The following is a 26,697-nucleotide window of genomic DNA, read 5'->3' as shown; positions in this document are numbered from 1 at the left end:
CTCTCTCTCTCTCTCTCTCTCTCTCTCTCTCTCTCTCTCTCTCTCCCTCTCTCTCCCTCTCTCCTCCCTCCCTCTCTCTCTCTCCCCCTTCCTCTCAAAGGGAAGTTAACAATGAGAAGAAAGCAAAAATTATATATACTTCCCTAAAAGCATTTGTTCAAGGATATTATCTCGAGGAAACCAACCTCTGAAATCTTTGAAAAAGTATTCATGTTTCTCATAATTCTTACAAGTTCTTTGCTTTTCTCTAATTTAATCTGCTTTTCTCAAGCATCAACATTTGAAATACATTTTTACAAACAAATCCTTATACAACCTTATTGTTTTCTGTTTTACTTAATTATTAGCATTAAAAGAGAACTGTTCTCTATGATTTTTCTGTTGCAAATATATGGCATTTTAACTCCATTGTGGATTAAATAGGTTTATGTGGCTTGGCCTGGAAAGCATTCATAATAACCATGATTTATACTATTATTTCTAAGGAAAACTCCTCTCTGAGCTCCAAATAACTGACTTAGAAACAAACATTTGCAAGTTGGAAGCTGTCTATGTTCTAACTGTTACTGTTATACTTGTCTAAGGAACAGAGTCAAGCCAGATCAGGACAAGGGTCCTGTTGCTGAAATGCTTGTTATAGAATTTGTACTGGAAAGATAGTTCAGCCAGTGTGCTAACTGACCCCATCGTCACTAAAGCGTAAGGGGAAATAGTTGTTTTGTTGGCCACATATCCTTGACCACTACCAAGTGCCCTTCCCACAGAAATCATTGTGTATATATTTATATAACTAAATATATACATATGGTCTCCCCCAATAGAATGTAAGCTGATTGAGGGCAGTTTGGTTTTGTCTTTGTATGCCCAGGATCTAGCTCAGAACTTGGCACATAGTAGGTGCTTAATAAATGATTGGTTGATTAATTATCATTTTCCACACAAAGATCCTGGTTGTTAATTAGAGAGACAAAGGGTAAAAAAGCATCACTAGTGTCAGTATGTCCATTTGCCCAGTGATGGAGTATGATTAGCAAATATATGTACAGTGAAAATGTCCTAAGAAAGCCCATGAAACTTTTGCCCAATGGCCAGTATGATGATTACTCTTTGCAGTTTGGAAGTGGAAACTCCCTTTGATTACTAGGCATCATGGGAATTTGTTCAACCTGTTTTGTGGTTACAGTCCAACCGTCTCTTTCTGGACAATGAGATGGAGAGGGAAGAAATGGCTAGATGATGGCAGACAGTAGTGGCAGTAACTACAAACAAGAGGGGATGATGACCCTGCGTCAGGTTTACCCTACTCCTGTTTTCACGGTTTTCTCCCACAGAATATTCTATTTCATTGCTATTTCAACTTTTCTTTCCTTTTATCAGGCTCCTGATTTTGTTTGGTTGGGTTTTGTCTTCTAAACCTGGTGTAGTGAGCAAATTTCTTTACAAATGTAGTGGCCAAGAATAAAGAACTTGAGGAGACGAGGTCTTCATATTCTATTGTCTTAGACTTTTGTAAATGTTCCATTGTCTACAACATTAAGGTCAATTTATTAAATCCAATTAGCTCCAAAACGTTTTTGGCATGAAATTTTAGAATTGAGCCAACTATATCTCAAAATAGGCTAAATTGGGCTTTAAAAAAAGGAACTTTTGCAAGTACTCTGTTTTCTCCTTTGGGTTGTCCTTAATCTTAGTTTTCAAGAGTCATTCAAATATGGTGAGATTTTCAAGTAAGAAAATATTAGAAAAATATAGCCCTATTAAGAAACAGAAAGAACAAAGAGAATAATGGATAAAGAGTTTGGAAAGAAGGATATGCAACAGCGAAGAATGATGCAGGAGAAAAAAAGGATATGGAAAGTGACACTTTGTAAACAAGAGAAGAAGGCAAATGGTGAACCAGAATTTAACCCTTGTTGTGATCACAAAATCAAATTCTCATCCCAAACATTTCAGATGAAAAACATCCTGAGTTAAAGTTCTCTGTAAGTGACTCGAGCAAGAAAAAGAAAAGGAAATGAAGGACTTGTGGGAGATTCATAAAAGAGAAGCCTCTTAGCAAGACCAATCTGGGTAGAGGACAGCTGTCCCCTGTGTAGAGGGCTAATTAAACATATGATTGTAGATTGAAAGCTGGAAGAGACATTAGAGGCCATGGAGTCCACCCCTACCCCCTCATTGTTCATACGAGGAAACTGAGACACAGAGCAGTTAGGTGACTTTCCCAGTACCACATAGCTGGTAAGTGTCTGAGGTTGGATTTGGACCCCAGTCTTCCTATCTCCAAGTCTAGCTCCTTTTCCATTATTCTATGCTGCCTTGCAAATAACTTCAGATATGGAAGGGAAAGGTCCAAGTAAACATAGCCGATGTTAAGAAGCATGATTTTTCTTGAAAACATATTTCGGTACTTTCTTCAATTTGTGATTTCATTGATGTGCACACTTTGCCACCCTCACTAATTGTAGTACAGTCAAATCAGTTCAATTCTGACACGTCGTAAGGTACTAGATATGTAAAGACAGAAAGTTCCTGCACTCAAGAAACTTACATTCCCTTGGGGGTGGGGCAGGGTACAACCTGTACACTAATAATTATGAAGTAATTTGAGTAGGAAGTAAGCTACTGAAAACTAGGTGAATCAAGAAGAGCTTATCCCATCCACAGCTTCTCACGCTGTCTGATTTATTTCCATCTCTTCCAGTAAATCCTCCACATAGGATATTAGCAAACATGTTCTTCCTCAAATTTTCTGCTATTTCATAGATACCAGCATACATGTAGCCTTTCCATAGGTTATATCCGGTTCATTCCATTACCACCTTATCTCTTTTTATAGTCGTGTGTGACCAATGACTATTCTTGTTGCATTTTTTGTAGATCATTGCTTGTAACATGCTATAGCTTACTTACACCCATGATGCATCTTTCCATTACCCTTTTGCTCATTGGCAATTTTGATTCTTCTGAGATCATTGGATTCCATTATTTAGAGCCATATGGAATCACTGAGAGAATGTTGGTATTTTAAAAGATGAGGTTTTATAATAAGAAGTAACTTGGGATTGTTGACAGTGCTGAGCATTTTCTCAAATGTGACCTAGTCTGTTCTCCTGTTTGATTCTCAGCTCACCTCATTGTTCATCAGCAGTGCTTGTATAAGATGTGACTATTGATGGACAGCTTCAGTAGGCTTCCCACACAATGTCACATCACAATCTAGACAATAGGGATTTTTCATCCCTCTGGTTTTGCCTATGTGGATTTCCAAGCTGATGTCTTTGGAATGATTAGATCTCATCTAGGGAGCCCTTAATGTTACAGGGCTTCATGCATTCAGCACAATGGCATTTATAATAAAGAGAACTAGAGACCCTTACCATCTAGAAAGAACCTTGCAACAGGACATACTCAATGACACTAGTGATCACAAAGTGATCTAGTGGTCCTCTAGTGACACTAGTGATCCTCTGAGGTCTCATTGTGGTCTTAAGTTGATCTTGGGCTCTGTAAGGCTATGTCAGAAGACAGCACTTTTTGGCTGGTTCCACCAATCCAGAAAAGCTTTAAGTGCAATATTTGTGATAGACTGTATCTACTGTCCAAAGGACAGCCTAGCTGCATAGAGAGGCTTTCCTCCAGAAGACTGGCCACTAGGAGATGGATTCTTTGGCCATGGAGACTAATGAAATGGATTATAGGGCCCAAACTGGTACTCATTCCTTAGCAGCGCCCCTTCTTCTCCTGCAGAAATGGTGGCTTGGCAATGGAAGAGACCATCTAGAACATATTACTGGACTAATATAACCAGATCTGTATTGAATATTGAATAGATGTGTATGTGTTCAAGAAGCCAGAAGCTATAAAAAATTGACAGCCAAATGGAGGAATAGTGTACAGATTCTCTTTAGAAAGACGATTAAGGAAAGGAATTTGTAACACTACAGGCAATTAATTGATCTGCAGCTGGAAAGGACCTCAGAGGTCCATCTAGTTCAGTTCTTTTATTTTACAGCTCAAGAAACTGAGGCGAAAGGTAACAGTGACAGAATTGGCTTTTTTCCTGATCCCTAAGCAAAACCAAAAACAAACCAACAAAAATTAGAATAATGGTAAACAAACATTGCACCCTGCAGAAATTGTTGTTTATATAGTGACATCTGTTACAAGCATTTGAGGAAGCAAAAAATTTTATGAAGTACTGGATGAGATCTTCTAAACCAAGTCATTATATACTTTGATACTTGATTCATTGAATTCAGTTGTTTCAGTCATTTTCTATTCTTCATGTCCCCATTTCAGGTTTACTTGGCAAAGATATTGGAATGGTTTGCCATTTCCTTCTCCAGCTCACTTTACAGATGAGGAAATTGAGGCAAACAAGGTTAAGTGACTTGCCCAGGGTCACACAGCTAGTAAATGTCTGAGGCCAGATATGAACTCAGGAAGATGAGTCGTCCTGACTCCAGGCCCTGCACCCTATCCGCTACACCACCTGGCCTTGATACTTGATTACTTTAATGTAAAAAATGGGCATAAAAGAGGGCAGCAAATTGTATCTGAGAAGATGGTTTGGGCTTAAGAAAGGAAAGACCCTCAAACCTTATATTGTGAACACTTCCTGGAAGAAGATGACTAGATGGTTTTGCATATGATAGTCACCAAAATAAATCTTTTTCAGAAAAAAAATTGAGCATATCATAGGAAGAAATCAATGGCTACCAACCTCGACATCATTTCACAGACACTTGTCTGTATATAATTAGATCATCAACTACTTAGAGCCAAGGTCAAAATCAAGATCAAATAAGAAGAAAGGATAAGAATAAGAAGATTTTCTGTGAAACTAATATATAGAGATAATTCTGTCTTAGTTAAATAAGCTCTTTACTCAGAAAAAGTTGGAAATTGATTTTTTTTAAAAAAGGCATTGATTGTGATGATTAGCTTGAAGTTTAACCAGTAAAAAAAAGAACCATCACAGTAAAGAGGCCAACAGAACTCCGAAACCACCTCAGCTAGCAAACACTTGCTCTCAATGCCAAAATAAAACATATCACTGCCAAAAAGAAACACCAGTTTAGAGTGCAAGTTCATTTGCCAGGCTTAGGCAATTACTAAGGGCATTGTTTCACATAATTGTGAAAGGTGGTAGAAGTGAAAATGAACCTGGAGAAAGTTTGGCATGAAACTCAACTGAGTCATATCATTTCAGGAACATTTATAGATGGAAATAGAAATAGAACAATAAGTAGCTATGGAATAGAACAAATTATTGACATTTCTATAGTGATTTATTATCCTCATAGATAACTGTGGGATTCAGTTCAATTCAATAAACATGTATTAAGAACCTACTATGTGGAAGGCCCTATTATTTCTGGTGTTAGAGATCCAAGGGAAAGTTAAACAATCTGCTCTTGAGGGGCTCATATTATATTGCAGGGAGGCAGAAGTGAGGTGTTGCAGCCTATATATTAGTATAATTCAAAGTAATTTGAGAAGAGAAAAAGCAATAGCAACTTGGGGGAGGAGTGCAGGGGACAAGTCTGGAAAGCTTTAGAAAGAAGGAGATGCCTGAGCTGACCCTTGAAGACAAGAATCCTGGGATCCAGCAACTTCAAGATTAGGAGGGAGTGAATACATTCCAGGCAGAAGGAGCTGTCTGTGAACGCACAGTGGCAGGAGACGGCGTATTGCAAATAAATCACTCTCCACCCAAATGCCTACTTTCTTTATAAAATCATTATGAAAATGATCTATGAATACATTAAAGGTACCATTGATGAAAATACAGAAAGGTAACAAGTAGGCTTTCTCGGATGATTTTCCACAGCAGACAGAATATATCTTCCCACTCCCGTAACTGACTGAAAGGCACAGAAAATACAGGATCCCATTATGTTTATTGTTTGTTGATTACCCCAACCAAAAATAAAAAAGAAATATCTAACTTTAGGGGATAAGATACAGCCTTAAGATTCTCCTCAAACAGAGTTTCTCCTGTGTATTGAGATGATACATGATCTCTTGGTAGTTGTGACCCTAACAATAACCTTGCCTAATAGTCTTCTGTTGGTATTTCTCAATTTCTCACAAATGGCTTTCAGCAACGTGTAAGAAGACCTTGAAGGAGTTAGCAAATGTGTACTAATTTGGCTCATGCTTGTGAATGCTATTTCCTCTCTGATAGCTCTTTTACTCTTATGGATTTGTGGTTTATTTGAGTATCTGTAACAGCCTTGGCAGAGAGTTCATTTATGACTTGTTCAATTTACTTTTTCCAAGATTTGGTTATTTAGAGTCTATATTTCTTATAATAATGTTAATCTGGTTATGTTATACTTTTTACATATTCATCTATTTCATTTAAACTGGCAGTTTTATTGAACTATAATTGGGCAAAATAATTTATAATAATTTCCTTTATTTTCCCTTTTTAACTTTCGGTGCTAGAAATTTGGTTTTCTCACTAGGTTGTATTCTCAAATAGTCAAATGTATCTATCCAAACCATGCCTGCTCTTCCTATGTGACCCTTGTCCATATTCTCCCAAAAGTTCATCACAGAGGATCTGCCCAATGATAGAGGACTTTTTCAATTTTCCCTGACAGTCAGAAGGTAGCAGGAGAACACTCCAGCCAGCCCTCTGTTCTCCGTTGCTCTAACCATATTATGACTAGCCCATCTCTCTGTGTCATACTATTCCTTTACTCCTTCAGAATTCCTCATTGGTTATATGCTACAGTTTGTTTACACCCACCATGCCCTGTGTGTAATGTACATGTTCGTTCTTCAAGGACAGTAGCATTCCATATTTTACTGATATATAGCAACACTATTAAAATGATAGTATTGAAAATGTGGATCTTTGCTTTCATGGGAAATTTGCAGTCAGTGAAAAAGAGATTTGTAATTTCAAAAACAAAAAACCCCTTTTTAATTCTAAGCCTATCCCATTGTCCATCTATACTGTTTATCCCAAATATGCCGTGGACAAAATCTGTAGCATATCCATTCCAATCTATATTGAAATCTGGGCAAAAGACATTCTTTCCCTACTTGGTATTTCCTGTGTGGATAGACCCATCAAACTCTTTTGAGTGATTGTAGTTCTCTTCCCAGGAAGCTTGCAACACAATGCTATCTGAAAATAGGAACATCTGAAGAACCTCACAATCTACAGTGTTATTCTCAGAGAGTTATTGAATAAGGTTTTATTGTTGTTGTTGTTGTTGTTAACGTTTTTCAAGGAATATGAAGGAGTATATGAATGAGAAATACCTTTCTTTAAAAGTGCCTACAAGGCAGCTTTCTGCTTTTAAAATATGCTGTAGTGCCCCGATGATGCTCACGTCCCTTTTGCACGATCTTTTTTTTTATTTGAACTTAATGAACACCAAAAAGAAAATATTTATGCATATGAAGTAGAACAGAAAAAGATAATTACATGTGAAACTATGAATCTCTATTATGACCATCTTTAAATATATGTAATATGTTACTTGCATAATTGTCGTGTTTGTCTGTATTTCCTTCTTAATTTCCTTCTCTTCTCTTCTGGACATTTTGAAAATGCTCTAATGACCTCATTTATTCTTATTTTTTTATAATCCTGTACAAAAATACCCCCCTAAAAAAACACAGCGCTTATAACAAGCATTGTTAAGCAACACAAATCCACACATTTGCCATATATAAAAATCATGTATGTCTCATTCTGCACCTTGAGCCTCTCACTTTGCTGGCAGGATGTAGGTAATATCCTTCATCATTGGTCCTCTGGAGCCGTGGTTGGACATTTCATTGTCCAGAATTCTTACGTCTTTCCAAGTTACTTTCCTTTATTTTTTTTTTACTTTTCCATCTTTAAAAAGAAACATCAACCACACAGTCTTTCATATGGCTTTGTTGAGAGACTACTAAGCAACTTTAAATGTTTTCTATTTGTGATTCTTTGGTGACAATTATTGCTTGCCACAGAATGGACTGTCCTCCCTTCATACTGTCCTTTATCAATATCTTAATATGTCGTGTGAACAAACCTACATGTTCCTACCTCTTGTTTGTTGTTTTTTCCCCTAATATTCAGTATTTTCTCTTTAATATATTCTCTAAAGGGAAGTATCCTGACATAGGAATCTCATTCTCCTTCCATTATAGATATCTTCCTGGATCTAGTTCTAAGAAACTTTGTGTTTTTATCATAACTGCAGACAAGTTTTTAAGAAAAAAAGATACATTCACTGTGGTAGTGATCCTGTTACTTTGCCATTTTGAGGGAGTGGGGAGAGTTTCCAGGTTTCCTATTTTTGATTACACTTCAGCACAGAAACAAAATTCTAAAATATAGACAAAGCAAAAAAAAAGTTAAGGAAACATTTAAATTTTGAGAATTCTATTCTCTGGAAATCACTAGTGGGTTGAACTGGCTTCTTCAACTATCATTAAAAAGAAATTTCAGAGTAAAGTTTTCTTTTTATCGTTCTAAGCATTTCTGTCTTTATAAAAGAAAATTATACGGTAGACTAAGCCCCCTGGACCTTTTTCCACATTGACTTAATTACAGCTAAAGGGATGCATAAGCATTTCTCAGCCTTTCTGGTATGCACCGGTAATACCTGGAAGCCAAAAAATAAAAATTAAATACACACAGAAGATGATGGGCATTACTTTTCATTGTATTTCCAATGCATTTGACCATGTTTTATAAAAATTTGTAAAGAATTCTTCAAAAGTTGCATTTCTAAGTACATTGGATCTTCCTTCTTTTTTATTTTTATTTATTTATTTATTTTTTGGTGAGGCAATTGGAGTTAAGTGACTTGCCCAGGGTCACACAGTTAGTGTCAAGTGTCTGAGACCAGATTTGAACTCATGTCCTCCTGACTCCAAGGCTGGTGCTCTATCTACTGCACCATCTAGTTGCCCTGGATCTACCTTTTAATTCAGCATTTTAAATTTGCACCTGAATGTATTGATGAAAATAGAACACTCTTGTGGATGACCAAATTTAGAGCAACACATAGAAAAAGAAGTACAATTACCAGTGACTAATTAATTACTTTCTGCTGTAGAGAGGAGTAATTTTCATTTCCATTCTGAAGGATTTGATTTCATTTCTGATTCCCAGATTCTCTCCTAATGACCGAGCTAAACTCTGTCTTTACCAAGATTGGCCATGGTATTAGTGCATTGATCAGGTTTGTTTCAGAATCTCCCATTCACTCTGTTGATGATTTCAGACAGAAAAATAGTAGTAGATAATCACCAGGCACAGTGTTTCATTTGGGGAAACAAAATCCAGTGATTAATCTTAAGAAGAAGAATTTGTAATCTGGGATCCATGAACTCATCTTTTTTTAATTTGTTAACTATATTTCAACATAATTGATTTCCTGTGTAATCCTATGCATTATTTTATGCATTTAAAAACATTATCCTGAGAGGAGAACCATAGGCTTCAGTAGATTGCCAAAAAGTTCCATGACATAAAAGTGGTAAGAATTTGTGATCTACAAAGTAGTCTGCAAATAATAAGTAAATTTCTTTAACAAGTTTTTCAGAGCTAATGTTGCTTATTTTGAAGTAATTTCTTATAATAATTATAGCTAGCATTTTTATAACACTTTAAAGTTTGCAAAGCACTTTATATATGTTACCTCATTTAATGCTCACAAATACCCTGGGAGAGAGATGGTATTATTATCCCAGTTTTATAGATGAAAAAACTGAGGGAGGCAGGAATTTTGCCCAGGATCACACAGCCAGTAAAATTTTGAGGCTGGATTTGAACTCAGATCTTCCTGTTGCCAAACCCAGGGATCTAAAGATTTAAAGTTTCAGATCACTGGTAAGTCAATGGAGTTATCTGATGGGCTGAAATAGGCTAAAACCTAGATCTTCCAGATTCCGAGTCCAGTACTCTATTCATTACCCCACATACCATTTCTGTCATTTTTAGTCCCTCAGAGATGAGAACCCCCTAGGGCAACTTTTTCATGATAAAAAAGAGGAAGATGTAAAAGAAAACACACACAAGTACCCCAAGTTGCTAGATGCTAATCTTCGGTGAATTTTATTTTTATAGACCGTAATATATAATAATAGTAGTAAATATGAATGGGGTGTGTTGAAAGAAGTTTGTTTTGTTTTTTTTAATTCCAAAACATGTAGAGAAATAAGATGTCCTTTGTATGAAGGCCAAAGTAAAATCACAAATTCCAGAGCACAAGCACAGTGGTGAAAATAAACCCCACCCCAGGACTGTTGGCTTGTTCCTGTTGATACCATTGAACTGGGCTCCTTCATTGGAGGATCTTCTTATCGAAGGAATTCAGCCATTCTGTACAACAGGCAGGGAGGCCCCTTCCCCCAGCCAGTGGTTTCTGAGCAGTTTGTGTTTTCTCTAGTCAGATCAGAAGGCAACTCAGAATCCCAGGGCTAGAAGGAACCTCACCCACTATCTACTACAACCCACTCAGAATGTTGCCACTCGCCATTACGTGACATTGAGCGGCTCCTCCAGTGCCAAATGATTTTCATCACACTTTGACAAGAAGCTTCCTGATCTACAATAAGGGAGTCAGGGAAGAAAGAGTAGCCAAAGAAGAGTGATTCTAGCCCCAAATATTCCACTCATCTTTTACTTTAGTGCTTCTGGGGGTAATTACTTTGGCTTAAAGTATTTATTCCAAGAGGCGCCTTGTCAGAATGAAGACCTTCTAATGCATGAGAACTTACTTTTGTTGGATAATGGGAAAACTCCTTCTTTACCCATACAGTTTATTAATTAATTTATTCAGTAAGGAAGTACTTTATAGTTATTTACTAAGCACACATGGGATGCAAGAAAACTGTGCTAAGTGCTAGTGGATATGGAAAATTGAGATCAGACCCTGGCCTAGTATTCACTAAGCTATCATCACTACATTGCTGCTAGTAGAACAGAACTCAGCGGGAATCAGTAAACATTAAGTACCTACTGCATACAGAACACTAGACAAAGTAGACTGTGAGTTCCTTGAGAGCAGGGGCTGTTTTTTTGCCTTTCTTTGTATCCCCAGCACGGTGCCTGGCCCATAATAGGCACTTAATAAATGCTAGTTAAATGATGGGCTCCTCCCCTCATGGAGTTTATAGTGTAGTGAGCAATGTGCAGCATTTAGATACAGAAGTAAAATAAAAGCAGAGATGAGCTATTTAAATGCACCAAAGTGCCATACAAGGGTCTAGAGTCTGAAAAGGAAAAATCATTTTCAGTTTGTGAAAATGGAGGCAGCATCATTTGATCTACAACTTGAGAAATGAGTAAGATACAATAGGAAGGAAAACCACTTTAAGCATAGGGAATGAGGTAAACAAAGTCTGAATCAAGAATGTATGGAAAGTTTAAGGGAAATAGGAAATAGTCCAGTTTGACTAGAATACAAGATATTAGAATAATGTTGTTGTTGAGTCATTTCAATTACATCCAACTCCTTGTGATCCCATTTGAGGTTTTCTTGGCAAAGATACTGGAGTGGTTTGCCATTTCCTTCTCCAGCTCATTTTACAGATGGGGAAACTGAAGTAAACAAGGCTAAGTAACTTGCACAGGGTCACACAGGTAATAAGTGTCTGAGGCGATATTTGAACTCCTGATTCCAGGCACAGTGCTCTGTCCACTGTACCACCTATGTGCCATGAGAATAATAGATACTAAAAATAATAATTAGCATTGATAAAATGTTTTAATCTTTGCAAAGCACTTTATATATGTTAACTCATTTGAAGATGAGAAATATGGATAAGACCAGAAAATAAACAGTGTGATACCAGATTGTATAGGGCCTTGAATCAAGCATTCTGGACTCTATCAAGTAGGCAATAGGGAGCCACTGAAAAGTTTTAAGCTAAGGGCTGACGTGTTCAGATCTCTGCATAAAGAAGATTGATCTGGCAATAGTGTGAAGGATGAATTTGAGAGGGAATTCTCATAGGAGTCTTATTCAGTTGGAAAAAAAATTAAGTCAGCATACAGATCAAGGCCAAGGAAGAGGGAGCAAACATTCATGTAACTGTGTACAGTATCATTGCTGTTTCCCTTCTCTCTCTTTGCAGCCCGCAGCCTCCCAGGAGGACGTCCCTGCCCTCAGTGCCTTTCTGCGTAATTCTAGCATTCCTCATCTTGTCAGGAAGAGACATGTCCCAGTGGTAGAAATTCACAGACAAAGTCCTGCAAAAATACTGGTGAGTTCACTGAAATCTACTTAGGGCTGTTTTCATGGTTTGGACAGAATTCTTAAATACAGATGGTTTTAACTTCAGGAGTATTTTTCTTTTCACTTTCTTCCAGTACGTTGATGTGCCTAACATATTCGTTAGAAATACAAGATGAGAAAAATCTAAGTGTCTTCTCAGTGTGAGAGTGTTTGCCTCATTCAGATAAATCCTGTCTGAGAAGTTATATAAGGAAAAGTATGTGGCAACCTTAAACTTATGGAAATGAGGATAGAAAGTAGTCATTTAATAACCTAGAGATCTCATCTTTATAAGACATCAATTCAATAAAGATTCTACAAACCACATTAGACCCTGGGGACAAAAGAGAGAGAGAGAGAGAGAGAAGGAGGAGGAGGAGGAGGAGGAAGAGGAGGAGAAGGAGAAGGAGAAGAAATAAGGAGGAGGAAGAGAAGGAGGAGGAAGAAGGAAGGAAGGAAGAGAAAGAAAAAAGGAGGGAGGAAGGAAGAAAGGCAGAGAGCAAGAGGGAGGAAGAACAATAATCTCTACTCTCAAGAAGCTTACATTCTATTGTGGAAATGACGTGTTAAATATTTTAATGTATTAAATATATATAATGTTACATAATATACATTTTATAATCTATTAATATATTGAATAAATATCTTGTAAAAGCAAGATAATTTGGTGAGAGAGACACCACTGACATGTAGGGGAGTGAGGAAAGCGTCTGATAGGCACTTGAGCAGAGCCTTGAGGGAATTAAAGATCCGAAGATGGAAGAGTTGAGGAGGAAATCTATTCCAGAAATGGGGACTAGCCTGTTTGAAGGCACAGGGATGGGCCGTGGAATGTCAGGAACCATAAACACAAATGGGCCGGTTTGCCTGGCCTCCATGAAGTCAAATATGTGAGTGGGAGTAATGTGAAATACACCTAGGGAGGCATATTGTTAAGGTCTATAACTGTAAAGAAGGAGAGATTATATTTTGTCCTAAAGACAAGAGGGGGCTAGTTAAGCTTCTTAAGCAGAGGGGTTAAATGATGACTTGCACTTTAGGAAGATAATTTTGGCAGTTTTTGGAGGATAGGTTAGGGAAAGGAAGCATATTTATTTATAAAGATATTTATCTTATATTAGGAGATATTAGAAGGCTATTGAAATAATCTAGCCATGAGATGGTAAGGGCCTGAATTAGAGTGGGGGTCGTGCAAGTAAAGAGAAGGGGAACAAATGCAAGAAATGTCATGGAGGCAGAAGCTCCAGATTTGGAAACTGGATAAACAGTGAAGGGAAAGTGAAAAACTGAAGCTTGCTCTGTCTACGATGGCAGACATGGGTTCCTGAAAGGGTTGTGGTGTCCAGGATAAAAATAGGGAAGTTAGGAGGAAGGACAAGTTTGGAAGAAAAGATAATAATTTCTTTTTTGACATGCTTTGGACATGAGACGTCCTAAAAGACATCCAATTGGAGATACACAATAGACATTTGGCAATGTGCAACTGGATCTCAGTTGAGATTCCAGTGGGATATATAAATTTGGAAGCCACCCAATGATCAGAGAAATGATCAGTAAAACAACAGGAGCTAGTGAAATCCCTAAGACAGATGTTATAGGAGAAGTTCCAGGACAGGACTATGGCTAACACCTAGAGTTGGGGACATAGATAAGATTCAGCAAAGAAGACCGAGGACTCGTTACAGAGGTTAAAATAAAAAGAACCACCAAGAAAAATCATGTCCTGAAAAATGAAAAAAAGCTGGAGGTGCCAAAAAAAAATTCCCTTTCTACTCAGTTTTGCAGGGTTCAGCTCTGTTGGTTCAGTTTTGTCTAAGGCCAGAGGGTAGATTGAATTCAGGACCAAGGCAAGCCACAGGAGATCAAGGTCAGGCCGGAATGGACTTTGAAAATCCCATCTGGTCTGGAAGATGCAAAGAGATCATAATTAATTCTGGTGTGGCCAGTCAGATTGCGTCCATTCCAAAATCAACGTTCATCCCTCCCCGCACCCTCAGTCCCTATTGTTACCTAACTTCTCACTGCCCAGCTGGTCCCTGAATAATGTCCTTGGCCTCACACACCAACCATTCCTCCCACTAATAGCCACCTTATTTGGAGCCAGTCCCCAAGCCTCTAGATGTAGACAGAAACCATCCATGAAAAGTTCTACCTGTTTATCAGCTCCAGGTCCCCTATGTAAATACCACATATTTTAGATTTTCTGCCATTCCTTTGTCCCCATTTCCCTTGCTGGGATGCAATATTTCTAAAACTAAACTATGTAAATTTGAATTACAACTTCAAGATCAAATTCTTTCCCTCCATCGATTTTCTTTTTTGACTTTTCAGTGGAAGAGGTTTTTTGCTTCTGCAAACCACCCAGAAACTTACAAGTTGCAGAGAGCATAAAAATCCAACCATCTGCTCCCACATTAATTACTTGATTGCACTAATTAGCATTCTGGAATCTCTTTGTTTCTTATTGTTTACAAAATTACAGATCACTTTCCCCACTCTTTGTCCTCAAGTCAAACTGCTAAATAACTCTAGAAAAAGAGTGATTATGCAAAGCTGATTCAGAAATCAAAAGTTAAATAAAACCTCCTACAGTTTTTTGTTTTATTAACAAGACTTATTCAATCACATTTCTGATGAGGAATTTAAAAGAGCAGATTTCCAGCATCTGCTTAGGGGGATCATAATATCAAATTTGCATTAAGAAACATTTATCAATTACAATCAAATGTAATTTTTGGGCCAAAATTTTTGGATAGTCCATTTTACACAATTCCTACCAGAGAACCAGGGGTTTAGTGGGCCAGAGAGATTCTAAAAGCAGGCATTGCCCCAAATAGGCAATATCTATGACTTACATCTTTCTAAAAGAGAACAAAGCCACTCTCTATTCCTGGTCCTCTTCCTTCATTTCCAGGGCAAGAGATTGAAGAGAATATGGCCGGTTTTATTACTCTCTCAACCTCCCCAAGGGTAATGTATGACCCTACGTTATACTGTTGGTTTGGGGAAGCTGACATTTATGAGACATGAATAATCATGAGAAATGCAACTTAATAAGTTTTTGTCAAATTTGATCCGCAGCCTAAAATTTTTTTGAGAATATGTATTATTATCATTCTCAATTAATATGTGTTATTAATATGTATGTAATATGTATTGATTCATTAAAAGTTTATGAATCAAATTCTCTTGGCACCTATGTCTAAGTAGTACAAGTAACCTCCACCACCACTATATGTACAAAGCATCTATGGTATATTGATTGAATTAGCTGGTGGGGACTTCAGTGCCTTATTTTATCAATTCCATTAAAGTGAAATTTTTCCGGCTCAAAAACTGATAGCTCATAACATTCTGCTCATCCTCCCTATACAGAATGCAAGTACTATTCAGTAATACAATCAAAAAGGAAAATGGAATTCATCCTCCAAAATTTCATCTTAAAGGCAACTTTTCAAGAACATATGTACTTCATCCAATGAGGAATACTTAAGAAACTGGGCATCCTTGGGATCTGGATTCAATTTGTCATATTTTTTTTTGAGGGAGGAACTATCTAGTAAGTTATGACTTTGATGTAATCTGTATAGCCCTTAGTGGGCAGAGGGATTAATGGAACCTACAGAAGTACCTGATTTATAATCAGAGTAGTTTACGAATTTCCAAGTACCAGTCATTCAATTATCTAAATTAGGTTTTCTCAGTTTACTTAATCTACTGGTGTTATCACAAAATAGCCATATGAAGTAGGCAGGTGTGGCAGTGGCCTTGAGTCAGAGGATATGGGTTTCATTCTCATCCCTAACAATTCCTACATGTACATGCTGGGCTGGTCACTTGACTTGCCGGTGTCTTAGTTTTGCCACCAATGTAATGGGGATGATCATTTTTGTATGACCCACTTCAAAGGGACATGGTAAGGAAAATGTCCTATAAACCTTAAAAATCTATACAAATATGAGTTTTTATCATGAATCCTTCCTTAGTGGTTTGATTTAGTCTTCAGGATACAGGGTCATATAAAGGATAATTTAAAAAATGAACTGAGATGAAAGAAAGAAGGAAATTCAAGTAGAACAGGAGGCTTTAGGTACATAATAAGTGCTATTTATTCATTCCTCCATTCAGCTAGGTGGTGCAGTGGACAGAGCACTGAACTTAGATTCAGAAAGACCTGAGTTCAAATCCAACCTCAGACCCTTGTTAGCTGTGTGACCTTGAACAAATCACTTCACCTCACTCAGGCTCATTTTCCTCTTCTGTAAAATGGGGCCAATAATAATACCTTACTCTTGGGGCAGCTAGGTAGCGTAGTGGATAGAGCACTGGCCCTGGAGTCAGGAGGACCTGAGTTCAAATGCGGACTTAGACAAATAATACTTCCTATCTGTGTGAATCTGGGCAAGTCACTACCCAATTGCCTCACTAAAAAAACAAAACAAAAAAAAAACCTTACTCGCAAATTTATTGTGAGGATAAAATGAGACAGTATTTGTCAAGCTCTTTTCAAACCTTAAAATATTATATAAATGCTAGTTATTATTATTATTATTTTCATCCTCCTTATCATTATTATCATTATATTCTGAACAGAGCAAAATCATTTTGTAAAATGTGTACACTAGTGTTTTAGTTATCAGAAAAAAATAAGAGCAAAGGACAATGCAGTCTTCACCATGACCATAGTCTGTTACTGCAGGAAATTCTCTATGTGAAACCTTATCCTGAAATTATTATGATATACACCTATGAGGATTCCATGGATACTAAATAGTAAGGGAAAGCCAAGGGAATAAAATCATAACATGGTGCCACAGTTCCCCGTCTTAGAAGTCCAGTGAAAGTTTCGGTATTCTGGAATCTCACATTTGGTGGACAAAGCACTTTTGTGCTTCTGCTAAATTAAGACTTAGTTTATCATTAAGTGATACTTGTGGATAAGGAAATGTGAATAATCCCCATGTCCCAACTGAGCCATATCATTACAACAATCTATAAAGCCACCTCTCTGAACCTCTGTTTTACAGAATTGCACTAACATTGATTGCTTACGAATCTCTTGTGTGGTTGGACGATTAGAAGGAGGTGAGAGCGCAGTCCTGAAAGTCAGAGCACGCTTATGGGCCCAAACTTTTCTCCAGGTAATGAAAAAGCAAAATGAATTTCTAATAGAATCTATTTGGGTTTTTTTTTTTGCTTTTTTAAAATTTTAATTTTTCCCCAGTTACATGTAAAAACAATCTTTAACATCCATTTTTAAAACTTTGAGTTCCAAATTCTCTCCCTTGCTCCTTCCCCACCCCACCCCCACTGAGATGGCAAGCAATTTGACATAGGTTGTACATGTGTAGTCATGAAAAACATATCCATAATAGTCATGTTGTGAAAGAAAACAGACAAAAAAACTTAAGAAAAATAAAGTGAAAAAAAAAAACATGTTTCAATCTGTATTCAGATACCATCAGTTCTTTCTCTGGGGATGGATAGCATTTTTCATCATAAGTCCCTCAGAGTTGTCTTGGGTCATTATATTGCTGAGAATAGCTAAGTCATAGAATTTATTTTCAAAACCAAAGCAGACAGCTACTTTTAAAAGAAATTTCATTTGAAGAATTGAGCTGAGCTACCTAGCTCAGTTGGGCATAATTGGATTTAAAGTATTGTTGTATCTTAGAATTTCATATGCACCATATTCCAAGGTAAATGCAAAGCCTGGCACAACACACTTTGAAAAAGCATTCCCTACGAGGCAGGTCTTTCCTGGTCTCTATACAAGAAAATTAAGTCACTCTAGTACCAAAAGACCTAACATAAAGTGATTTTACCTGTAATATGTTCAGTAACATAGACTTTAGGAATGGCATTAGAATATGGTTCCCGTGTATATGTGATTTTTAGCTGACCTATTGCTTTGGATTGTCTGTGAGACAGTGAATAATCAAACAGGGAAAATGAATGGATTGCTTAATTATTTTGTTTCTTTCTTCTCTTAATAACAAAGGATTTTCCTTTGGAAAAAAGTCATGTTTCTTTAAAAAGAAATCTGATTATTTGACAGTCTATTTGTTCTGAGGTTTCTTCAACTAATTCAATAGGTATACTCTCAATCTCATTTTAAAAAAATACATACTGTGAATTAAATTGTATGTTCCCATGAAAATACATTGTATTTGGCTTAGTTCAAGATATAAGATCAAATGGAAATTGTATAGGACTTAACCATGTAAATATTGTCTTGGTGCTCCCTTTCCCAGTAGTCACATCTTTTGCTTCTGGCCAAAGTTCTGCTGTAGCTTAATTTTCTTCAATAGATTGGGATCATAATAACTTCCATAGATCTTTGATCTGCTGGAAATTAGTACTCCTTCCATTGGTACAGATCACAGCCTACCCATGCTTTCTCATCTAGTGCTACGTTTTCTCATGCTGTCTCATCAGCCCCTCTGTAAGAGGTCCACCAAGTGATCTGGAGATCTTCTTACTCGGGGGTATGTGAACTTATATTTTTAGATGTTCTAGTAACTATCTGTCAGTGTAATTGGTTTCCTTTATAATACTACATTTTTATTTTATGCACATTTAAGCATCAATCTGAAAAGTCCATAAGCCTCACAAGACTGCCAAAAGAGTCAATGACACAAGAAAAAAGATGAGAACCCCTATTCTAGATCATGTGCATGGACACCAATGGACCACAGGGGCTGTCCACTGGTTTTCTTCCATCACTCAGCCCATCTGGGGCTTCTATTACCTTCTAATCCCAATGATATCCTTTATGTGGTTTTTGGTGTGCAATTCTTTGCTAGAAATATGATGCAGCCTGTTCTGGCATCACTTCTTTGCCCTTTGAGTGACCTACAACTTGAATTCTTTGAAGACTGTGGTATTCTATGACTCAAAGCCATATAGCATTAACAGAAGAATATTGGTATTTTGTTAAAGGGATCATAGATGAATGAAAGTAAAGAAAGAATATAGATAAGGGTGCATAAGTTTTTCAAGCATGAACTGAGAGGTTCCACCCCGTACCCACTTTTTATTAATTTGTGTTTTAACTAAATGCATACTTTAATTACCCACTATTCAATCAGATACATCACAAACCACAAGCCCTTCTCTTTTCTCCATCCAGAGGGAGTCTGGAAATGAGTTATATTATCATCAGCTCCAATCTTACATCCTGTAATACATTATTCTCTACCTCATTCCAGCATAATCATGGAATCACTTCTACAATCTAAAAGATAAATTTCTAACAATGGATTCCTACCTTTGATCATGTTTTTGGAATGATTTATAATGTCTTAAACTATTTTCAGTGAAATTCCTTAAAGGGCTCTAAAATTCCTAAAGCTTTGATATTTTAATCGAAACTTACACTTGAAGATAGATTTATTTTTCTTTTTTCGTCCAAATTTGAAGATAGCATTGATTAATCTTGGATAAGATGTTTAACCAGAGAAAGGGTATTATAGATGACACTGGAATTTTGACAAATTTTAATGAATATTCACAAAAAAAGTAGTATGCTGTAATGGGAAAAGCACTGGATTATAACAATAAATTCTATAATAACTCATTTTTACATAGTGCTTCAAAGTACCTTCCCCCACAGTTAGCTGGTAGTGGTATTAGCACCTTTTTGCGAATGAAGAGACTGAGATTTGAAGAGGAAAGTAAGTTGTTCAAGGTCTCACAACTCTTAAATGATAGTTTTAATTTGAAACCTTCTCTGTGTTTTTTCGTTTTCTTTGCAAAATTGCACCAACTCACCTTGTTCTCACATCATATATTTTGTCATTCCTAAGTTGACCAACACTTTCAGGAGGGAGCAGGGGTAAGGGGTGGGGAGGACATTATCAAACAAAGAAGAGAGGATAGGCTTGCTTGTGAGCCATAAGTTGAAAATATTGACACTACAAATTAAAGGAATTTTTATTATAGCTTTGTAATGACCCAGGTCAGAAAATCCAAGCATTTCACTTAGTTATAAACAGCTGCTGTATTCCTTCTATTTAATATGATTATTTCCCTGACCTACATTTATTATTAGATCTTAAATTTCTTAGAAATCCTCAACATAAAAACCAGGCAACATTTAATGTTTCTTCTAAAGAATGTTATAAAATAGAGAATTTTTAGTTGCTCTTGCAAGAATATACTCTTCCTCTTATAAGTAACATATGACCTCAATAATATCCTGGTTTTCTGGCTCCATAGCTTTTTTAATAGGATATTAAAAGGCTGAATCACTCACATTCTATGGATTTGCTAAGGATTACCCTACTTTTGAGGCTGTTAGGTGGGCACAGTGGATAGAGTTCCAAGCCTGGAGTCAGGAAGACTCATCTTCCTGAGTTCAAATCCAACCTCAGACACTTATTAGCTATGTGACCTTGGGTAAGCCACTTTACCCTGTTTACCGCAGTTTCCCTCATCTGTAAAATGAGTTGGAGAAGAAAATGGCAAACCATTGCAGTATCTTTGCCAAGAAAACCTCAAATAAGGAGTTTCCTAACCAGAGATTTCCCTATAGCAATGAAACCACAAGTCTAGGCCCAATCTCTGTCCCTATAGATAAGCCAAATAGTATAGAAAAGAGCAACCAGAATGATGAAGGGTTTTGAGTCCATATCATATAAGGAACACTTGAAAGACCTGGGGATCTTTAACCCGGAGAGAAAAAAAAAACTCAACGAGGATATAATGCCCCCATTATCTTGTGGTGGAAGGATTAGATTTTTTTCTGTTTAGTCGCAAAGGTCAGAATCAGGATCCACAGGTAGGAGTTGGAAAGGTGTAAATGTAAGCTTGATATCAGGGAAAATTCCCTTTGAGTTATAGTTATCCGTAAGTAAAACAGGCTGCCTCAGGAAATAGTAAGTTCCCACTCATTGAAAGTCATCAAACAGAGGCTGGATAGGCGCTTGTCTGATATATCATAATGAAGATTCTTGTGCTGTAGGGTTGAACTAGATAGCTGCTGATGTATCTTTTTTTAAGCAAATGAACTAAAGACTTATCTATCTTATTGGGTTTTTTTTTTTTAGAAAGCCAGCTCGTAGATGTATTTATTACCTCAATAATTTAGGTTTTTTTTTAATTTTCAATCGTATTAATCTCATCTTTGATTTTCAGGATTTCCAATTTGGTGCTCAATTGGGGACTTCTAATTTGTTCTTTTTCTAGTTTTTTTTAAATTGTATTCGTTGATCTATTCTTTTTTTATTTTGTTGATGTAAGAATTTAGAAAAATAAAATTTCCCCTAAATACTGCTTTGGCTGCGTCCTGTAAATTTTGGTATGTTGTCTCATTGTTGTCATTCTCTTTAATGAAATTATTGATTGTTTCTATGATTTGTTCTTTCACCCACTTATTTTTTAGGGTTAGATTATTTAAGTTTCCAATTAATTTTTAATCTATTTTTCTACTGCTTTGTTAAATGCAATTTTTATTGCATTATGATCCAAAAAGAGCACATTTAATATTTCTGTCTTTCTACATTTGATTTTGAGGTTTTTATGCCATAGTTCATGGTCAGTTTTTGTGTAGGTACCATGTGCTGCTGAGAAAAAGGTATATTCCTTTCTGTTCCCATTCAGTTTTCTCCAAAGATCTGTCATATCTAACTTTTCTAATATTCTATTTACCTCCTTAGTTTCTTTTTTGTTTCTTTTTGGCTAATTTATCAAGTTCTGAAAGGGGACTGTTGAGGTTGATGTGCCTAAATCCTATGATTCTAAAATCATTACTTGTGTACTTAACTCCGGGCTTCCAAAGTCCCATGTTCCAAGTTCCTACTTATTTCATACATAGGAACCTAATACCAAAGAAGATAGATTTATATGCTTTCCTTTAAATATGTGTACTTTCTAATCCTGTAATTTAATAGTTTTGTCATACAGCCTTCCTTCCCCAACCTTATGTTTGGTATCCCATTGAAAATCTGTGGACCACCATTTTGGCATATGATGCTCTCCTAAGTGCTCCTTTGTCCATGGGCCATCCAGAAAATATTTTCTTTCAGTTTATTCCAGACTATCTTGGGATCTATGACTGCTGCATGAAACATAAAGTCTACTTGAAGGTTTAAAGTTTTGCCAGTAATTGCTTAAGCTTTTTATTTCAGACCACAAGGCTTTTGTTTCCAGTAAATGGTGAATATTTAAGCACAGGCTCCATAAATTGGCCATGTGGTCAAAAATAAAGTGCTCTTTGAAAACGCGTTAGGAAGCAGGAGAGTGGGAGTGGGCAAGAACACTCAGCTGCCAGCACATATTAGGTGTTTGTCCAACTCAAAAGCCTCCGTCTCTATTAGTTGCCAACCCCATAACTTTTATATGTACCATTACAGAAAGCAAATTGTTCTACAAAAGTACATAACAGAGGCAGCCCATGATCTCCTAACCTCAATTTAAATGAAGCAGTTATGGAAGAGGTGCAGGGCATTTCCGGAGCATTAATGGCTGGTTGGGGCAAGTGGATGGGCCAAGATACTGTCAAAGGATATTAACCCCGGCTGGGTTAATTAATCCTTCAATATGGCAGTGATTGGTGTTATTAGAATAAATTACTATATGGGAGAATAAATCCCCTAATCCTTACCCCACTCCAGTGTGATAGTTGTTAAATAAAGAGTGTGATCAAGAGAGTACCACTCACTTGGATCTACCCAACCTGCAAAATTTATTCAATAACCCATGTATTTACCAGAGACATGGTTATGACATTATAGAAAAGAGATCACAAAACAAAGACCCAGGTGATTTTCAAGGCCTATCCATTCAGCTACCAGTTAACATCTGCCTAGATGGTCCTGGCCCTTTGGCTTGTGATCATTTCAGGAAAGAGAAAAGGAGATCCCTTTCCAAAAATGTTGGGGACCTTTGGCATATGAGTACAGAACTAGGTGAGTAAATTGTATTTTCCACTTTCTTTTAGCTCCTTCCCCCTCCACTTGCCCACAGCCTAATTTCTTTTAGATCCAAGGACTACTTGTCCATATGTCTGAAATAGGATCAGAGTATGTGAATTTTCGCTTTTTCTTTAGCAAAGTGCCTTTTCGTGTATTTTCATGATATCTTTATATCATTTCCCCAATTTGCCATATGTCCACCCCCTGATTTGGTAGAGAACTCTGACCTAAAGTAGTAAGTAAGCCCAATTCCCTATACACTCCAGGGAAAGTAAATCATCTGAAACATTTATTGCATGAGCCCTTCCGCATTAGGCAGGTGCTGGATTTCACTAGGCTGGAACCATTAGAGGAGGGTTTCCTCCATGCAGGATCCAAAGCCATGGATCACTGGTACAGGTCAGACAAGGCTTTGAGTGGAGAAAATGTAAACACTTCACCTTGATGGTAATTTTCTTGGTGAGACAGTTCAGCAAATTAAAGATGAATTCATTTATAAAGGCAGGAAGGGGGAAAATAGGACATGTTGAGGAAGAGAAATGGTATGATGCCTTAGAAAAGTCAGGTGAAATTGAGCAGTTGAAATGGCCCACACACTTTCTAAAAAAAAAAAAATCCATCTTGTACCTCCCAGTGAGATTTATCTTAAAACAGTTTTTATCTTCTTCTTATTCAAAAATTTTCAGTGCATTTCATCACCAGACTCCTTTGTCTGACCTTGAAAGCCACCCACAGGCTAGACCCCAGCTATCTTTCAACCTCTTTGTTTCTTGTTGCCTGGGACCCCTCTCATACCATGCAAGTCAGGAGTTAAGAACCTTCCCATTTCCAAGTTGTTACTCTAACTAACCCCAACTGTCTTCCTTGCAAACTGTTTTTTTGGAAGGGACCTGCTATTCCCTTCCCTGAAATGCCAATAAAATTAGGGTCAGATTTATTTCAGCAGCTACGAGATAGCAATTTGATCCAATCCAATGAGCATTTATTACATACCTACTATGTACTAATGTAGCGGAAAGAGAGGTTCACTTTAAGGAGGTCACTTTGAGGAGACCTAGAGTAAGGAAACCCTGAGATGGAATTTGGGCTCTTGACAACTACCAGTTGTGTGATCAGGAGAAAGTCATTTGACCTACCTGAGCCTCAGTTTTCTCATCTATAAAGTGGTGATAATAATGCGGAAACTACCTATCTCACAAGGTTGTTTTGAAAGAAGGTGCTTTGATGGATCCAAGCCCTAATTCATTCATGGCAAGCATTTGCCAAGCAGCTGCTTATCCAGGGCACTGTACTCCCAACCTGGGAAGAGGCAAAGTTGAGCAATAGTTGGTCTCAACCATCAGGAAGCTTGTAATTTGTTCAGAAGGTGATAACCTTTAAGGAGGTAGCAGTGTGTGCCCAAAGCATTTGGGAGCACATCTCTCAGTAGTAGTGAATTACTTACCACTTAAGACAGTCAGGACATTCTTTTGAATTGTTTGTGATGATATGCACATATATTGAGAGTAGTGTAAGTGATCCCCTGGGAGACTTAGTGTTTGGTTTGATTGATTGAGTGGAAGCAGTCTGAGTGATTTGTCAACAATAGTGTATAAGCAAAGAGAGTGGTTAGTTACAAGTCAATAAGGAAGCAGAGAAAGTATTCCTTGTCTTGAGTGGGAGTTATGGGATCCCCAGAGAGTTCCAGATGCTCCCTCTGGTTAATCTCCATATAAGGAAGAGGATAATAGACATGGCTCTCTTCTCCATTATAATGGAAGGTCTTGAAAACTGGGAATACTTTGCTTTTATTTTGTATCCCTAGTACTTAACACGGTGCTGAGCTCAGAATAAGTGAGATATATACATATATACACATATATATATAGTTATGTATAGTTATATATATGTAGTGTATATATATATAAAATAAACATATAAAATTTTTAAAAATCATTGATTTTTTTGATTGCTTTAATTGTGAGTTGGGGGGGCGGGGGTGGGAGTGGGGGTTGAGATTAGGATGATGTGTGTTCACAACTAAGTGGGATTGATTCCCAGCCAGGTGTCTGGTCTGACTGCAGCATAGAGAAAAGGGGGAATAGTGGGTGATAAAGTTGGAAACATAAGTTGGAGATAGACTGTGAAGGAATTTGAATGCCAAAAGAGAACTTCAGATTTTATACCATAAGCCAGAAGGATTTTGAATAGGCAAGCGACAAAATCAGACCATGAATGAGATGGCATTGTATAATGCAATTCACATATTAAAAAAGACTGTGAAATCAGAATCCTTAGCTTTTCCACTGTGCTGTCAGAGAGATTTATAGGATAATTACGTATCTATTAGAAAACGGATTGCAAGCACCAAGTGTATGTGAGGTAAAAATCATGGGTAAAGTTGTTCAAACTCATAGATTAATAAGATCATGATTGAGTAACTCAATAAGATCAGCCTTGGTCAGACAGCAAAAAGTCAAGACACTAGAGATTAATCACCAAAATGGTACTAGACCCAAAGCCATGGTATAGTGGAAATAGCATCGAATTGGGAGTTAGAATCTGATTTTGAATGTAGTCTTGTTAACCTATGCAACACTAATCTAGTCACTGTCTTTCAGCCTGAGTTTCTTCATTTTTCAAATATTGTATGAGATTAGACATCTTTGAGATCATTTCCAGCTCATGAATAGGGTTAATTATCCTATAAAGATAAAGGGTATAATCAAGTATTCTTAACCTCGGGTAATGTTTTAAATATTTAAAAGATTTTCAAGCAATTTAAAATTTTGTTTTTAACATTTTGATAGTATATTTCAATATAATTGGTTTCTTATGTAATGCTGCATGTTTTATTTCATGCACTTATCATTATTCTGAAGAAAGTTTCCATTGGCTTCCTCAGACTGCCACAAAATTAATAAATTAATAACCTCCAGGGTAAACTAGCATGAGGGTTTGCACCAAGAGTATTATAATCTAGCCTCATGTCACAAGGCAATAAAAGAAGAAATGAGCTTAAATTATAGGGATGTTGGGAGGGAATCTTTATTTAAATACTAGGAAGATGTTGTGAATTATAGGGCTGATTAAAGACTAAAAAATGAAACTGTCTACATAGAAATAATGTGAGATTTCTACTCCTAGGGGTGGTTTAGGTAGATGGATGGATGGGTGGATGGATTGATAGGTGGATGAACAGATTGATAGATGGATAGCCTTTTTCAGAAAGATTGAGCTCTTCCCGTTTGACAGGAATTCAGTAAGTTTCTTCTACATTTATTCTTACAATAATAACACTTGTAACAATTTTATGAGGCTCAATAGTAGCTTATCTTTATCTACTAGGAGGCTTTCATTTAAACAGATGGAAGCGGGTCATTGTTTACCTACTTAAGATAACAAACAAATTCAAGCGTTTTCAAAGTTTCATTTAAATACAAAAAACAAAATTGTGCAGTAACCAAGCCGACATTAAAGTTTCAGTTCTGGAAGCTTTTGTTACTTACCATATTTATTTGAAAATAATAAATTCTGTATATCTTTTTAACCCGTTTGTAACT

The 26,697-nt window shown here is 36.8% G+C and overlaps 1 protein-coding gene across 2 annotated transcripts in view; it reads left to right on the top strand.

Annotated features, from left to right (window-relative positions):
• The window catches only part of ITGA8 (integrin subunit alpha 8), a 207,745-nt gene that overhangs the window by 157,971 nt on the left and 23,077 nt on the right, over positions 1-26,697 (top strand). The window contains exons 26-27 of one of the 2 annotated variants that reach the window (XM_027847948.1): positions 12,100-12,228; positions 17,267-17,380. In XM_027847948.1, the coding sequence (XP_027703749.1) occupies positions 12,100-12,228; positions 17,267-17,380 (243 nt within the window). The remainder of the gene's footprint in view (positions 1-12,099; positions 12,229-17,266; positions 17,381-26,697) is intronic. The other variant, XM_027847949.1, reaches the window with a different exon arrangement.

This window comes from Vombatus ursinus, unplaced genomic scaffold (assembly GCF_900497805.2).
Source record: "Vombatus ursinus unplaced genomic scaffold, bare-nosed wombat genome assembly UNPS02005459.1, whole genome shotgun sequence".
In the NCBI taxonomy this organism is placed as follows: Eukaryota; Metazoa; Chordata; class Mammalia; order Diprotodontia; family Vombatidae; genus Vombatus; species Vombatus ursinus.
This window is presented reverse-complemented; position numbering and strand designations above follow the sequence as displayed.